Source organism: Hemitrygon akajei, chromosome 16, assembly GCF_048418815.1.
Source record: "Hemitrygon akajei chromosome 16, sHemAka1.3, whole genome shotgun sequence".
NCBI lineage: Eukaryota > Metazoa > Chordata > Chondrichthyes > Myliobatiformes > Dasyatidae > Hemitrygon > Hemitrygon akajei.
In genome coordinates this window covers 69,731,294-69,749,662 of record NC_133139.1, presented here as the reverse complement: position 1 = coordinate 69,749,662, position 18,369 = coordinate 69,731,294, and the positions used below count along the sequence as shown (strand labels likewise).

Below are 18,369 nucleotides of genomic sequence, written 5' to 3'. Positions count from 1 at the left end.
CTGAGATTCTACCATCAATGGCTGTATCGTCAGTAAATTTATAGATGGTATTTGAGCTATGCCTAGCCACACAGTCATGTGTATATGTAGAGTAGAGCAGTGGGCTAAACACACACCCCTGAGGTGCACCAGTGTTGATCGTCAGTGAGGAGGAGATGTTATCACCAATCCACACAGATTGTGTCTTCTGGTTAGGAATTCGATTGCAGAAGCAGATACAGGTACTGTAACTTCTCAGTCAGGATTGTGGGAATGATGGTGTTAAATGCTGAGCTATAGTCGATGAACAGCATCCTGACGTAGGTGTTTGTATTGTCCAGGTGGTCTAAGGCCGTGTGAAGAGCCATTGAGATTGTGTCTGCCGTTGACCTATTGTGGCGATAGACAAATTTCATTTCTAACATACCCTCAGGTGGGATTGTGGGACACTTACTGTCGTTACTCACCTACAAGTCCAAAGGCTGGACTCTGTCAGGTCAGTCAAATTCATCACTGGCAGATGAAAGAGAAAACAGCAACAGATGAAATTCAGACTCAGATTTTTAATGTTAAAATAGATGATCATCTCTTGGGGGAAACAAGATTAAAACAATGCGGCACTGGTCAAAACTCATCCACCAATTACTCTCATTATTTTTACAGGTCACATCTTTTATACAATTCCAATGTTAAACCAATTACAATTGATGAAATACTTGAACAGAATGCATTGTTAACATACACCGTGTGGAAGTGCGGATTGCGGCTCCCAGCACCGATACAACTCTCTCCTCTCAAAGCCATCGTACCAAGTGTCCATGACAGTGAGAAATTTCACAGCTGACTCAGAGGCAAAAAACCAGCCTTTGCCTCTGTCCCGTCCTGACTCGTGCTGATGGACCCAGAACTACCAGCAACCTCCAGGGGAGAATTTACGTGTGGCAAATATTTTAAAAAGGTGGTTTCTGTAAGCTTGTGAAGCAGGAGGATTAACCCAAATTTCCAAAATCTATGGACTCACTTTCAAGGACTCTGCATACAACTCATACTCTCAATATAATTTTTTTCCATATCTGCCAATCTTTTGCACATTGGTTGTTTGTCAGTCTTTCTGTGTAGTTTTTCATCAATTCTAATTTGTTCTACCTTGTCTATCCACAAGAAAATGAATTTCAGGGTTGTACATGGTGATATACACACATTTTGATAACATGTTTACTTTGAACTTTGAAAATCTGAGGTTCTAAAATTCCAGTTTTGCTAATCTACCCACTTACTAAAAATAAGCTTTTCTTTCCCTTCACGTACAACAACATAACTCTAATGCTTTAATTCTTGACGTTTTTTTTTGCACAAAAACTAGCAGGAACGAAGGTATTCACCCCAAATCCACTGGGTCTATTACACCTGAGTGAGGCACACACACACACACACACACACACACACACACACACACGGAAAGAGAGAGAAACAGAAAGAGATGGAGACAAAGGAAGAAGGGAGGGAGAGAGAGAGGGAGAGAGGGAGGGGAGAGGGGGGAGGGGAAGAGGGAGAGGGGAAGGAGAGAGAGGGAGGGGGAGAGAGAGGGAGGGGAGAGAGAGGGAGGGGAGAGAGAGGGAGGGGAGAGAGAGGGAGGAGAGAGGGGGAGAGGGAAGGGGAGAGGGGAGGGGGAGGGAGGAGGGGAGGGGGAGGGATGGAGGAGAGGGGGAGGGAGAAGGGAAGGGAGTGGGCAGAGCAAACTTTACATGGAGAGGGAGAGGTAGAGTGTAAAAGGGACTGATAATATTAAGTGAAAGATAAAAATGATAGAAAGTGGGAGGAAATAGGGAGGAGAGAGAAAAAGAGAGAAAGAGACAGGCAGAAAATCAAATATAAAAACGGCAGTTCTAAAAGAACAACACACACAAAATGCTGGTGGAACACAGCAGGCCAGGCAGCATCTATAGGGAGAAGCACTGTCGACGCTTCAGGCCGAGACCCTTCGTCAGTCCTGTTGTTTGAATTTCCAACATCTGCAGATTTCCTCGTGTTAGTTCTAAAAGTGAGTGTGGTGTGAAGGGTCGGAAAGGCAAAACAACCAGACACAAACACTTCGGCTTGGAAGAGTGCAAGGTGTGATAATGGTGGTGTGGTGCTCGGATGCTGCCTGGGACTGACGCTTATCTGACTGGTCTTTGGTGAACAGCTTACTGAGACTGGCTAAAACCCAGAAGGGGAAGCAATCTTATGGACTGCTATATACAGCAACAATAAAGACAAATCCTCAGCAAATATCGGCTGACGTTGTCCACAGGATCTTTATGCCTGTGTTCAGAGGAAATGTGCATGGCCTTAAATGGAGGTCAGCTTAGTCCCTGGTCCCTCTGTCAGTGCAGCACTCCCTCAGCGAGCTTCTCATGAGGCATAAACCCAAAGTTCTGAGGGATGCTGATGAGAAGTGTTTGAGGGAGGCTAAGGGATCTCCATTGAGCTTGTAACAGTGGCCTCCTCTCCTCTGACAAAGAGCATCATTGGATTCAGTGGCTGTGACTGGGACAACAATCTCTGGCACTGTAATCTAGACAGAGAGGGCACGCAGACAGGTGGGTGCAATTCAGCTACAACAACCCGTGTTTCGTCGACACAGTCCCCAGCAGACTGGCATGAGACCTCAGGGAAGGGGAAGAAATGTGCAAGAAAGTACCATTAGGAAAAAAAATTCTCACTGAAGCTCCACTGTGTACAAAAATACAGGCAGGGATTCCAAACCTCCAACAGTCTCCAGGAATCTGAATACAGTAACCAGAGCTAGCAAGCTCCTTTGAGATTCCACAGGGCATATCTTTCTCCCATTAGAGTCATACATTAGGTTCCAGGAAATGACTTGAACATCAGCCGGTTTAGTACAAAACCCTCTGACACCAGAAGGAATGCTAAGAGAGCTGGCCACGAACCGATTACGAGTTTTAAAAAACTCAAGAAGTTTAAAGCGGTTGCAAACTCAGCCAGCTCCATCAAGGATAACAGCCTCCCCACCATCGAGGACATCTTCAAAAGGCAATGCCTCTAAAAGGTGGCATTTGTCCTTAAGAACCCCCATCACCCAGGATGTGCCATCTTCTCATTACTACCATTTGAGAGGAGGTACAGGGGCCTGAAAACACCCCCTTAGCAATTTAGGAATAGTTTCTTCTCCTCTGTCATCAGACATCGAGCCAATCCATGAACACTACCTATTTTTGCCTATATATTGTAATTTATAGTTTTTTTCTGAATTGCATTGTACTGCTGCTTCAGAACAGCACATTTCACAAGACACGTCAGTGATAATAAACCTGCTTCTGATTAGGGAAGAGATAACATTTGGAAAACTCAAGAGTCCAGGAGAGCCAACTGACAAAGTGCTGGAGGAGCTCAGCAGGTCAAGCAGCCTCCAAGGAGGAGAACAAACAGTCGAGATTTCAGGCGGAGACCCTTCAGGAGAATCGACTGTTCAGAAGGCACCTTTAGTGCAGTGATTTGTCCCAAGGTCCAACAGGCTAAACAATCAGACAGTTGAAAAGTTAGCCAAGAAGCTCTTTTAAGGAGCACCTCAGAGACCGAGAGCAGGAGAGGTTTAGAGCGGAGAATGACAAGCCCACTGCCCAGGCAGGTGAAAGAGGGTAGTCTCAGCAAGCGAAGTCTTAGACTGGGGTGGTTCTGAGTTGCAAAGAGCAGCATGAACGTGAACCAGCTTGGGGACGATCCTCATCAAATATTGACTGCCGACGTTGGTGCTGCCAAGTGGGGAGCTTACTCAGAGCAGTGAGCAAAGGAGGAAACGTCGAACAAACATAAATCACAGGACTAGAAAAGCTGGGGTTGAGAGGGATAATAAATCAGCCATGATGGAATAGCGGAGCAGGCTCGATGACATCATTCTGCTCTTGTCTCTTGTGATCTAACAGGAATCTGTTACAGTTAGCAGGTACAATAACAACTTTTTAAACACAGTTGGACAGGTACATGGAAAGATTTTGGCAGTTGAGGGTCACACACAGGCAAATGGGACCAGCTTGGATGGGGCATTTTGGTCAGCAGAGACCAGTTGGTCTGAAGGCGCTGTTTTCATGCTGTACGACTCCATGACTAAATTAAATTAAAGAAATAAGACAGATTAATTGGATTGGTTAGTGTAGGTACACTGGTATTACTGCCCAATGACAGTGGTCCTTTGGTAAGCTGTCTTACAGCTAAAAGCAAAAGAAATCTCAAAGCATTCAGCAATGAAATGTGGATCACCTCTTGGGAATAGATCACTGCCCAGGAATGATCACTACCCAGGAACGATCACTGCCCAGGAACGGATCACCAGCCAGAAATGGATCACCAGCCAGGAATAGATCACTGCCCAGGAATAGATCACTGCCCAGGAACGGATCACCAGCCAGAAATGGATCACCAGCCAGGAATAGATCACTGCCCAGGAATGATCACCAGCCAGGAACAATCACTGCCCAGGAAACAGTTGAGGCCGGTTCATTGGCTATATTTAAGAGGGAGTTAGATATGGCCCTTGTGGCTAAAGGGATCAGGGGGTATGGAGAGAAAGCAGGTACAGGGTTCTGAGTTGGATGATCAGCCATGATCATACTGAATGGCGGTGCAGGCTCGAAGGGCCAAATGGCCTACTCCTGCACCTATTTTCTATGTTTCTATTTCTATGAATGATCACTGTCCAGGAACGATCACTGCCCAGGAATGGATCACAGCTCAGGAACAGATCATAAAAAGAGCCACTCGCACAAGCCACAGGTAAGGAGATCACCAAGTGATGCCTAAAAAAAATTCACAGCTTCAACTTTTCACTTGAAGCAGCTAATTACAGATCCAATGAACAAACACACACACACACTCTCTCTCGTCCTTCACACCTCCCTGACCACACACACACAGAGTAATCACTCCATCACACCTCCCTTGACTGGTCATTGGAAGGAAATATCCATCACCTGGGAACAGAGCCCAAGTGTCAATTATTTAAATTTTAATTTACATGAAATTAAAGCATGTATTTGTTTTGCAAATTTTCTCCTTCTTGGGTGGGCGAATTTCAGCAAGACCACCCTCAGAGAAACTATCACTTTGGGTTGGTTCCTATTCCCTCCCCAAGGCCCTCCTGCTGAGGGCAGGCTGCATTACACAACTGCACTCAGAATTCACCACTAATCATCGTTATCATTGTTCACACTGTCCGACTTCTCCGTCGAATCCTCGTCTTCCTCAGTTCCATCGTCGTACTCGCCGTCCGTCTCGCGGAGGTCCTCTGCGATGATGTCGTCCACCTGGCACTCCATCAGACTGCCCTGGCTAAGGCAGGTGTTGACGGTGGAGCCCGTGCTGTCGTGCGGCGGACTTGGGTACAGCACCTTCGGGAGGCCTCTACGTTGCCGACTGCGCGGATGAACGCAGTGGATGCCAGGAATGTGAGGTTCTGGGCAGGGAGAGACATGAGTATCACTGAAATCAGCCAGGATGGAATGGCAGAGCAGACTTGAACGGCCAAATTGCCTAATTCTCATACGCTCACGGAAAGGGTTGCAGTCCTCTAACACAAAAGCTGCTGGAGGAACTCAGCAGGTCAGGCAGTACTTGCGGAGGGAAATGGACAGTCGACATCTTGGACTGAGATCCTTCATCTTCGTGCAGATATCAGACTCGAAAGAGCAACTGTCCACTTCCCTCTGCAGCTGCTGCCCGGCCTGCCGAGTACTTCCAGCATCCTTTGTGTTGCTCCTGATTCTGGCATCTCTTGTGTCAGAATGTTAGAAAGAGCGTCGTAGGCAGTAAAGAAGAAAGAAATGGTAAAACCACTCCCTCACAGCCGCACTGACTTGGGTTCAACCCATATCTGTTAGAGGTGAGTACAATATCATCTAAACAGCTCCATGGATAGGAAATGTTTAGGGAATGGGCAAAGACGTAGGCAAATGAGACTTGGTCAGCATGGATTAGATGGGCCAAATGGCTTGTTTCATGCTGTATGATTCTACGACCTGGGAAATTGAAGTGGTACTGGTCATTTAACCCCCTGCTGCTCCATCATTCAGGGCTGAGTTTTTGCTCTGCAGGAATCAGCAACTGCAGAAGAAAACGTCGCTGATCGGGGGAGAGGAACTGAGTAATGGAGAGAGGTTAAGCAGGATGGGATTTTTTTCCAGCGGAGCGTAGAAGAATGGGAAGTGATGTTCTGGAGGTGTAGAATATCATGAGGGGCATAGACGTTTGGTTTTGTGCACTGTGTGTGTGTGTGTGTGTGTGTGTGTGTGATACACGTTTTGTGGCTGCACCGGAGGCACATTCTTTCATCTGGTTCTACATATGTATGGTCAGATGACAATAAACTTGAACTTTTACTTGATAGGGCAAACACCAGGGTTGAAGGATCAAGGACTAGTGGGCACAGGTTTCAGGTGAGAGGAGGCAGATTTCATAGGAACCTGAGGGGAAAATGTTTTCACACGCAGAGTGGTCCGTATATGGAAACTGCTGCAGGAGGAGGTGATCGAGGCAGGTATAGAGGGAAATGCAGCAAACACAGGCAATGCGTGTGAATCTCAGTCGAGTGGACCCCTTTGGCCAAAGGACTCGGTTGCATGTTGCATGACTCAACAGTGACGACATTTTGAACACTTCTGAACAAATTTCTCTTTCAGTATTCCAGCTTCCTTTATGGACCGCACTACTTTGGTAGTGGAATCACTCAAGCAAATTCGACCACCTGGTGAACATTACAGGGGTGACACAGGAAGAGCCACTGCTTCACGGTGCCAGAGTCCCCGGTTTTGACCCTGACCATTGACGCTGTCAGTGTGGAATTTTACACATTCTCCCTCTGACGGCCTGGGTCTCCTCCAAGTACTCTGGTTTCCTCTCACATCCCAAAGACGAGAGGGCCGGTAGGTTAATCAGCCGCTGTGAAATACAGCAAAGATCACAGAGGGGGAGCACCGAGAGGGGAACTCACAGAACTCCCAAACGGAGGGAAGCCTCACCACGTTAGATATGACCCTCGCCTGCTCCCAGGCGATTGAGAATCCCAAGGTTTCACCACCCCCTGAGAAATAAATTTTTCCTCTTTAAATTAAACTCTGCCCCTTGGTTACAAATGCCCATCGAGGAGAAACATATTCCTCAGCAAGCTTTTTATTTACTGCGACACTCTCCCTTACTCAGGTTACTAATATCCTCCCCTCCCCCTCACACCATAACTGGAAGCCTTTCCCACACACCAGCAACTGAGAGCCTTAGACTAGTTACTGAACGCCTCCCCCCTCACACCAGCTACTGTGACCCTCCCCCCCTCACACCAGTTACTGAGACGTTCCCCGTACATCAGAATCTCCACGAACCCCAGCTGATGGGACTGGGATGGGCAACAGCCAACAGGAAAGAGGGCTGAAGGGTCAACCCCCCCCCCCCCCCCCCCGGAGCAGGCCCGGACCCACCTCTGCGGTTGTAGCAGTCCTCCGCGAAGCAGCTGTGTGGCTTGGAACTGCGCGATCCCATACTTTTCTTTGGGGGGAGGATACGGGTGGGAGTCACACGGCTCTGGCAGATGTAGCACGGCGCAGGGACACCCATCTGGCCAAATCCCCTGGAGAGGAACAGGAAGTGGGTGAAGGAGAGCTAGCTGGCACAGAGGCTCGATGGGCAGTCTGTAAAGAGGGTGACCCTGAAATGGGGCGAGGGTTACGCTGTGGCGCTGGACCGGTAGGCGTCAGAGAGGCCAGAGTGCACCTCGGAGACCGTGCAGGGGAGATGCGATCACCTGGGGCGACAGTTCGGACAAGGAGCGTGGGAGAATGTGCTCCTGTTAGGCCGTGCGGGAGAAGTGCAGTCGCCAGGGGAATGGTGCAGAAGGGGTACGCGAACCACAGAGATGGCGCAGGATCGCATACGCAGCCCGGGGCTGCGCAGGATCGCATACCCAGCCCGGGGCTGCGCAGGATCGCATACCCAGCCCGGGGCTGCGCAGGATCGCATACCCAGCCCGGGGCTGCGCAGGATCGCATACCCAGCCCGGGGCTGCGCAGGATCGCATACGCAGCCCGGGGCTGCGCAGGATCGCATACGCAGCCCGGGGCTGCGCAGGATCGCATACGCAGCCCGGGGCTGCGCAGGATCGCATACCCAGCCCGGGGCTGCGCAGGATCGCATACCCAGCCCGGGGCTGCGCAGGATCGCATACGCAGCCCGGGGCTGCGCAGGATCGCATACCCAGCCCGGGGCTGCGCAGGATCGCATACGCAGCCCGGGGCTGCGCAGGATCGCATACGCAGCCCGGGGCTGCGCAGGATCGCATACCCAGCCCGGGGCTGCGCAGGATCGCATACCCAGCCCGGGGCTGCGCAGGATCGCATACCCAGCCCGGGGCTGCGCAGGATCGCATACGCAGCCCGGGGCTGCGCAGGATCGCATACACAGCATGGGGCTGTGTAGAATACTATACGCAGCACAAGGAAGGGGACAACAGGAGCATATGCACAACGGAGATCACGGAAATGCATACGTAACGAGGGGACCACGCAAGGGAGGCGCGTGCCTTGGAGTAGGTGCAGAAGAGCCTTTACATCTTGAAGATGGCACGCGAGACGAATGCCCCTAAATTTAAAGAGAAAAGCCCCCCCGCATTTGAAGTTAGGCTGATCATGCCCATCATACCCAAAGACGTGGCAACACTCCTGGCAGTGGAACTCTGCATAACCCCACATCTTGTCATAAGGCACTGGGTCGTACTTTTTCCTGCACCCGCGACACCTGGACACCTGTGGGGAGAGATCAGCACCATCACCTACCATGAGTAGGGAGGAGAGAACCTGCCTCCTTGTTACAAAAACACCTGGGTCAGAAACTCCCTTCCCAATAGCTGCTATCTCAGTACCGGATAATCTCCTTTTCCAAGGATCATCACCTTATCACGGTGGAGAGACTAACGGGCTCCTGAGATCTCAAGAGTGATGCTGTCCAGAGCTTAGCTCCTGCTAAGGTCACCCGTGGTGAAAGTGAAAGGAGGAGGTTCCAGACAAGGAGTGATCCAACCAAGACCTCAACGGAAGACGATGGCACATCGCAATGGTGGAAAGCCGCAGCAGCGAAGGGTCCCCGGTCAACTTGCACTCCATGCCACTGGAACCTGACCCCGATCAGTCAGGGACTACATGGTGGCTGCCCATGCATCAGCCTCCCCACATGAAACAAATTCACGTACAGGCTTTCTCCATTTAGGAAATCTGCCCTAACATTATGAACTGAGGTGGCCAGCAAGTGGCGAAGGGGACAGGACTGTTATATCTGAATCCTGGATCATCTTCTGCAGCCACCTGAGGACAACCCCTTAGGAGAACATCACACTCAACTCGAGTGACTACCACCGGATAATCCCTCCTAGTCTTTCAGTGTCCTGCTGTAGTTACCCAGCCCATTCCCCACTTGGAAGTTCCCACATTTAGCTATGTCCTCCCACAATCAGGGCAGTGCCATCTCTATTCTGAGTCCCTCCCTTTCATCCCAATTTACTAGGAACCAGTATTTATCATCTTCAGCATGTAGGTGCCTAATTTACCCTCTTCCCACCGCCCTTTCTCTGGGGTCCTCTGCAAACACTTCCAATTAATTCCTCAATTCCCCATTCACAGGGACCCTCCCCCCTCCCCGATATCATCCTAGCTATTGGGACCCTCTCCCCCTGCACCCACCCCCAGCCTAGTCATAGAACACTACAGAACAAAAACAGGCCATTCAGCCCACCTAATCTATACTAAACCATCAACCTGCCTAGCCCCATCAACCTACACTCAGACCACCATCCTCCATACCCACCTCATCCATGCACCTATCCAAATTTCTCTTAAATGTCGAAATTGACCCTGCATTCACCACTTACGCTGACAATTCATTCCACACTCTCACCATCCTCTGAGTGAAGAATTTCCCCCTCATGTTCACCTTTTGCACACAATACTCCAAATTAGAGGTCACCAACATCTTAAAACAATTTCAACACCCAGCTCCTCTACTCAGTACCTTGCCTGTGTGCCACAAACTTTCTTTACAACCGTATCTACCTGTCTCATCACTTTCAAGGAATGATGGATCTGTATTTCTGGATCCCTCTGTTCTGCACTCCTCAGTGCCTTATTTCTCATCATGTAAGACCTACCAGCCTTGGTCCTTCCAAAGTGCAAACACACTCACACTTGTCTGCATTAAATTCTTGGCGTCATCTGCTGATCCAGTTTACCAGGTTATCATCTAGATCGTTGATATAGATGACAAACAACAGCAGACCCAGCACCAACCCCTGTGGTACACCACTGGTCATAGGCCTCCAGTCAGAGAAGCAACCATCTTCTACCACTCTCTGGCTTCTTCAGCGAAGCCAATGTCCAATCCAATTTACTATCTCATCTTGAATGCCAAATGAATGAACCTTCTTGATCCACCTCCCCTGTGGGACCTTGTTAAAGGCCTTGCTAAAGTCCATGTAGAAACATCCATTGCCTTGCTTTCATCAACTTTCCTGGTAATTTCCTCAAGAAACTCTGTAAGATTGGTTAGATACGACCCACCACGCGCAAAGCAATATTAACTATCCCTAATCAGTCCCTGTCTATCCAAATACTTACATATCTGGTCCCTTTAGAGCCTTTCTAAAACAACAGAACAACATTGCCTATCCGCCAATCTTCCAGCACCTCATGTGTGGCTAAGGAAGGTTTAAACATCTCCACATGGGCCCCTGAAATTTTTGCACTGATCTCCCACAGGGTCCTAGTTGTCAGGCCCTGGGGATTGATCCACCCTAATTTGCCTTGATGACACACACCCCCCTCCTCTGTAATGTGTACAGGGTCCAGGACCTCACTGCCTAATTTCCTTACATCTAGAAACTCAGTGTCCATCTCTCGAGTTAATACAGATGCAAAAATTCCATTTAAGATCCCTGTCATCTATTTGGGCTCCACGCATTTATTAGCACTCTGATCTTCCAGAGGACCAATTTTGTTCCTTGTTATCCTTTTGCTCTGAATGTATCTGTACAAACCCTTAAGGTTCTCTTTTACCATGTCTGCTAGAGCAACTTCATGTCTTCACTTAGCCCTCCCGATTTCCTTCTCTTGCATTTCTCATACTCCTCAAGAACCTCATCTGTTCCTGCCTGCCTGCCTGTACCTGCTATACACCTCCTTCTTTTTCTTAACCAGGGCTTCAACATCCCTCAAAAACCAAGGTTCCAGAGACCTGTTATCCTTGCCTTTCATTCTGACTGGAACATATTTCACTTTTCCCATTTACAACGTACACCTTTGCCAGAAAGCAACCAGCCTCAATCCATGCACTTTCCAGATCCTTATACCATCAAAGTAGGCCCTTCTCCTATATAGGATCTCAACCCGAGGGCCAGACCTGTCCTTTTCCATAATTCCTTGAAACAAATGGCATTATGATCACTTGATGCAAATTGTTCCCCAACACAAACATCTACACCTGCCCTGTCTCATTCTCTAATAGAAGATCTAGTATTACATTCTCCCTAGCTGGGTCTTCCATGTACTTATTAAGCAAACCTTCATGAACGCATTTGACAAACTCTTTCACATCCAGCTCTTTTACAGTATGGGGGCCCAGTCAATATGTAGAAAGTTAAAATCACCTACGATCACAACCTTATGTTTTGTGCAACAAATTTGTTCCTCTAAATCCTGCAGACTGTTGGGTGGTCTATAATATATTCCCAATAACATGATAAAACATTTCTATTCCTCAGATCTACCTATAATGCCTCACTAGACGAGCTCTCCAATCTGTCCTCACTGACCACTGCCATGATATTTTCCCAACTAGTAATGCCACAACTCGTCTTTTAGTCCCTCCCGCTCTATCACATCTAAAACAAAGGAAGCCTGGAACATTGAGTTGCCAGGTCTGCCCCTCTTGCAACCAAGAATCACTCATGGCCACAAAATCATAATCCTAAGTGCTGATCCATGCACTAAGCTCATCCACCTTTCCTATGACACTCCTTGCACTGAAACATTTGCAGCTCAAAACATTAGTCCTACCATGCTCAACCTTTTGATTCCTGACTTGGTGTGCATACAGTACCTAAGAACATCTTTCTCCACAACCATTCCCCCATTTGTTCTGACCCTCTGGTTCCCATTCCCCAGTAACTCTAGTGTAAACTTCTCCCACCCCCATGCAGCACTAGCTAACTTTCCTATTGGCCACCCCCCCACCCCCCCGAGTCCAGGTGCAAACTGTCCCTTCTGTACTGGGCTCTGGAAGAAAGCCCAATGATCCAAAAATCTGAAGCCCTCCCTCCTGCAGCAACCCCTCAGCAAAGTGTTAAACTGCATGACCTTCCTACTTCTGGCCTCAGTAGCATGTGACACGAGTAGGTCCTGAGACCTCAACCCAGGAGGTCCTGCCCTTTAACTTAGCACCTAATTCCCAAACTCCCTTTGCAGGACCTCATCGCCCAACATATCCGCGTTATTGGTACTGACATGGACCACAGCCTCTGGCTGCTCACCCTCCCATTTAAGAATGCTGTGGACTCGATCCGAGACATCCCTGCTCCTAGCGCCTGGGGAGCAACAAACCATCCAGTAATCTCGTTCTCATCCACAGAACCTCCTTTCTCTTCCCCTAACCAACAAATCCCCCATCAGTACAGCTCACCTGTTCTCTCCCCTCCCCTTCCCTTCTGAGCCACAGCTCCAGACCCAGTGCCAGAGTCCTGCTTGCTGTAGCTTTTCCCTGGGAGGTCATTTCCCCATCACCCACCCCAACGGTATCAAAAGCAGTATATTTATTATCGAGGGGAATGGCCACAGGGGTACTCACCCGTGGCTGCCTATTCCCTTTCCCTCTCCAGACACCCCAGTCACTGGGACCCTCCCCTCTTACCCCACCCAACACCAAGAGACCCCCGACTGTAATTATCACCAACTCCTTGGCCCATTACATTTATGTTGACTCAGAAATGTCATCTGGATGCTTCCTAAATACTGTCAGTGACTTTTCTTCCACCATTTTATCCAGCAGTGTCTTCCGGGCGGAAAAAAGAGGTCCCTCTCACACCCCCTTCTAATCTCTAAGCCTTGCCCTAAATCTATGTCCTGTATTTAAACCCAGAGTTGTTGGCAAGCTTATCAAGGGCAGGGAGGCAGTGCACCTGCTCCATTTACATCAACAGTCAAGAGAGCTGAGAGCTTCAAGCTCCTAGGAGTGAACCTCACCAATAACCTGTCCTGGTTCAACCACGTAGAAGCTGGTTTCTTGACCTCGTGATCTACCTCATGATGGCTTTGCACCTCATCCTCTGCCTGCACTGCACTTCCTCTGTAAGTCTTACACTTCATTCTTTGTTCTGTTTTGCCGTTCGCCTCGTACTACACTGATGCACTACTGTGATGAATGATGTGTGCACGGCATGCAAAACTAAGCTTTTCACTGTAGCTCAGTACCTCTGACAATATTAAACAATTGTCACTTGAGAGATCACCTTAAAGTTTACACAAGATGGTTGATGGTTCAGACTTTACCCAGGAGCACAGACAGTGGCCAGCAAAAGTCCCTTGGTCCCTACCTGTTTCCTTGCAGGAACTCTCCTCCACCAAAACCTGTCACACCGGCTACAGGAGAACTGCCGGTCCTCATGTGGAACTGAACTCGCATTCGCCAAGTTAAACTTCGCCAAGTTCTTCACTGTCAACTCCGACACAATTTTCTGGATATGGCAGCAGGGACAAAAGGAAAACAAGATTTCAACAAGTGCTGCAACCTCTGTCCAAAACAATTCATTTTGCCTGCCAACTGCCTCAGCAGGCCATACGTGGTGTTACTGGAGGGCTGGGAGTGTGTCAGCTTTTGCCGAGTGTCACTGGGTGAGAGTTCATACCTACCAACTAGTCACTAGTCTTCTTTATTAGATACATCCCGTAATCCATGGCCTTCTGCTGCCATAGCCCATCCACGTCAAAGTTTGACGTGTTGTGCATTCAGAGATGCTCCTCTATAAACCACTGTTATGATGCATGGTTATTTCAGTTACCGTCACCTTACAGTCAGCTCGAACCAGCCATTCTCCTCTGACCTCTCTCAAGAGAGCTGAGAGCTTTAAGTTCCGAGGAGTGAACGTCACCAATAGCTTGTCCTGGTTCAACCATGTAGAAGTTGGTTTCTTGACCTCATGGTCTATCTCATGATGGCCTTGCACCTTGTTACCCGTCCGCATTGCACTTTCTCTGTAAGTCTTACACCCACTGAGAGAGGAGCTTGCCCAGGTGGATTGGAGGAGGATACTGACGGGGATGATGGCAGAGCAGGGAAGGCTGATGTTTCTAGAAATAGTTTACAAAGCACAGGATAGATACATCCCACAGAAGAAGCAGCTTTCAAATGGCAGGGCTAGGCAACCATGGCTGACAAGGGGAGTTAAGGACTGCATAAAAGCCCAAAAAAAGGGCATCTAAGGTAGCAAAAGTGAGTGGGACGTTGGATGATTGAGAACCTTTTAAAATCCAACAAAAGGCAACTAAAAAAGCTATAACAAGGGAAAAGATGAAATATGAGGGCATACTAGCCAATAATATAAAACAGGATACTAAAAGTTTGTTCAGTTATATAAAGAGTAAAAGGGAGGTGAGAGTTGATATTGGACCTCTGGAAAATGATGCCGGTGAGGTAGTAATGGGGGACAAAGAAATGGCAGATGAACTTAGTAAGTACTTTGCTCAGTACCAGCTGTGTGCGAGAGGTCCGTGAGTGTCAGGGAGCAGGAGTGACTGCCATTGCTATTACAAAGGAAAAAGTGTTAGGCAAAATCAAAGGTCTTAAGGTGGATAAGTCACCTGGACCAGATGGACTACATCCCAAAGTGCTGAGAGAGGTTGCTAAAGAGATAAAGGATGCATTGGTCATGATCTTTCAAGAATCATTTGATTCTGACCTGGTTCCAGAGGACTGGAAGATTGCAAATGTCACTCCACTCTTTAAGGGAGGACGGCAAAAGAAAGTACTGACCAATTTTCAGGAACCATCTGATAAGGTATCACACATGAGGCTGATTTACAAGATAAAGTTCTATGGCATCACAGAAAGATACTGGCATGGATAGAGGAAGTGCTGACTGGCAGGAGGCAGCCAGTGGGAATAAAGGGGGCCTTTTCTGGTTGGCTGCCAGTGACTAGTGTTCCTTAGGGGTCAGTATTGGGACCGTTACTTTTCACATTGTTTGTCAATGATTTAGATAACGGAATTGATGGCTTTGTGGCAAGGTTTGCCGATGATCGAAGATAAGTGCAGGGGTAAGTAGTGCTGAGGAAGCAATGCGTTTGCAGCAGGACTTAGACAAATTGAAAAATGGGCAAAAAAGTGGCAGATGGAATGCCATGTTGGGAAATGTATGATAAATGTGCTCCTTTTTGGCAAAAGGAACAAAACTGCAGACTATTATCTAAATGGGGAGAAGGTTCAAACATCAGCAGCCCAGGGGGACTTAGAAGTCCTCGGGCAAAACTCCCAGAAGGTTAATTTACAGGTTGAGTCTGTGGTAAAGCAGGCAAATGCAATTTTGGCATTTATTTCAAGGGGAAAAGAATATAAAAGCAAGGAGATAATGCTGAGCCTTCATAAGACACTAGCCCCAGGCCGCGCTTGGAGTATTGCCAACATTTTTGGACCCTATATCTCAGAAAGGATGTGTTGTCATTGGAGAGAGTCCAGAGGAGATTCAAGAGGATTATTCTGGGAATGAAGGGGTTAACATATGAGACACGCTTGGCAACTTTACATAAGAACATAAGAAATAGGAGCAGGAGTAGGCCATCCGGCCCATCAAGCCTGCTCCGCCATTCAATAAGATCATGGCTGATCTGTCCGTATCTCCTGCTCAGTCTAACTGCCTTTTCCCCATAACCCTTAATCCCCCTACTATGTAAAAACCTTTCTAACTGCATCTTAAATATATTTAGTAAAGAAGCCTCAACTGCTTCCCTGGGCAGAGAATTCCACAGATTCACCACTCTCTGGGAAAAACAGTTTCTCCTCATCTCGGTCCTAAATCTTCTCCCCTGAATCTTGAGGCAATGTCTCCTAGTTCCAGTCTCACCTACCAATGGAAACAAATTTCCTACTTCTATCTTATCTAACCCTTTCAAAATTTTGTATGCTTCTATAAGATCCCCTCTCATTCTTCTGAATTCCAGAAAGTATAGACCCAGACGACTCAATCGCTCCTTATAGGTTAACCCCCTCATCCCTGGAATCAACCTGGTGAACCTCCTCTGTACTGCCTCCAAAGCCAGTATATCCTTCCTCAAGTATGGAGACCAGAACTGCACACAGTACTCCAGGTACAGCCTCACCTGTACCCTGTATATTGCAGCATGACCTCCCTGCTCTTGAATTCAATCCCTCTAGCAATGAAGGCCAACATTCCGTTTGCCTTCTTAATAGCCTGTTGTACCTACAAGACAACTTTTTGCAATTCATGAACAAGCACTCCCAAGTCCCTCTGCAGAACAGCATGCTGCAATCTTTCACCATTTAAATAATAATCTGCTCTTCTATTATTCCTTCCAAAGTGGATGATCTTACATTTACCAACATTGCATCCCATCTGCCAGACCTTGGCCCACTCACTTAACCTATCTATATCCCTCTGCAGACTCTCTACATCCTCTGTACAATTTGCTTTTCCACTCAGTTTAGTGTCATCAGCAAATTTTGCTATGCTACACTCAGTCCCCTCTTCCAAATCATCAATGTAAATGGTAAATAGCTGCGGGCCCAGCACCAACCTCTGTGGCACCCCACTCACCACTGACTGCCAACTGGAGAAACACCCATTTATACCAACTCTCTGCCTTCTATTGGTTAACCAATCCACTATCCATGCCAATACACTTCCTCCGACTCCATGCATCCGTATCTTATTTATAAGTCTCTTGTGCGGCACCTTATCAAACGCCTTCTGGAAATCCAAGTATACAACATCCACCTGTTCCCCTCTATCCACTGCACTCATTATGTCCTCAAAGAACTTCAGTAAGTTTGTCAAACGGGACCTGCCCTTTCTGAATCCATGATGCATCTGTCTAATGAACCCCTCCTTTCTAAATGTTTCTTCCTTAATGACTTTGGGACTGTACTCACTGGAATTTAGAAGAATACGTGGGTATCTCATTGAAACCAACCAAATGTTGAAAGGACTAGATAGGGTGGATGTGGAGAGGATGTTTCCTATGGGGAAAGTATCCAGAACTAGAGGGCACAGGCTCAAAATTGAGCGGTGAACTTTTAGAACAGAGTTAAGCAGGAATTTGTTTTTAGGTAGAGAATAGTGAAGAGGATATGACGAGAAGGCAGCTGTATGGAGTTGAGCAGAATCTGGGATCAGCCATGATGGAATGGTGGAGCAGACTCAATGGACTGAATGGCCTAATTGTGCTCCTGTGTCTTATTAACAAGGCATCTTTGACCACAGAAGTGTCACTCACAGTTTCGTGTTTCTCACACCATTCTCTGTAAACTCTAGACAACGTTGTGCGTGAAAATCCCAGTTGATCATCAGTTGTTGAGATACTCAAACCATCCCTTCTGGCACCAACAATCATTCCACGATCAAAGTCATTTGGATCACATTTCCTCCCCATTCTGATGTCTGGTCTGAACAACAACTGAACCTCTTGACCATGTCTGCATGCTTTTATGCATTGTTGCTGCCACGTGATTAGCTGATTAGATTTTTTTAGACAGTTTTTTTTCTATATTATTATGTATTGCAGTGCAAAAAGTTAACAAATTTCATGACATATGTTGGTAATATTAAACCTGATTCTGCCTCTGATTTGCATTAACGAGCAGGTGTTCCAGTAATGTGACCTTTGAGTATATATCAGTGTTCAAATCGGAGTATGTCAGATACACAGAGATCTCCAGGAACTTGTCAGTATTTACATGAGGTCCCTTAGCTATGTCAAGAATGTGTTAGTATTTACATAAAGTTACCTCGAGTACGCCCATGTTTACAGGGGGTCACCAGAAGGGGGTCAGTATTTACCTCAATACACCGTTGTAATGAATTAATCTGTATGGGCATTACAGAAGACAAGTTTTTCACCACAGATTGCTACATGTGATAATAATAAACCAGTTTACAGTACATGGGGATATGTCAGTGTTTACAGGGGCTCAACTTAAGTTTGTCCCCAAATCACCAAATTCCAACACACACAAGGTGACTCTCAATAAATACAAGTTTCGTACTTATTGGGGGAAGGGGTCACCCCATGTGTGCCATAACTTACATGGGTCAAGGAGATTGTGTAAGTATGGGGGGGGGGGGGAAGCTACTGCACA

At 47.5% G+C, this 18,369-nt stretch overlaps 1 protein-coding gene across 2 annotated transcripts in view; it reads right to left on the bottom strand.

The window, feature by feature from the left end:
- Positions 1–522: 522 nt before the first annotated feature.
- The window catches only part of shfl (shiftless antiviral inhibitor of ribosomal frameshifting), a 33,135-nt gene continuing 15,288 nt past the window's right edge, over positions 523–18,369 (bottom strand). For both annotated transcript variants that reach the window (XM_073069130.1, XM_073069131.1), the window contains 4 exons: positions 13,595–13,735; positions 8,662–8,765; positions 7,446–7,594; positions 523–5,431 (listed from right to left, as the gene is read on the bottom strand). In XM_073069130.1, coding sequence (XP_072925231.1) covers positions 5,163–5,431; positions 7,446–7,594; positions 8,662–8,765; positions 13,595–13,735 — 663 coding nt within the window. In that variant the 3' untranslated portion in view covers positions 523–5,162. The remainder of the gene's footprint in view (positions 5,432–7,445; positions 7,595–8,661; positions 8,766–13,594; positions 13,736–18,369) is intronic.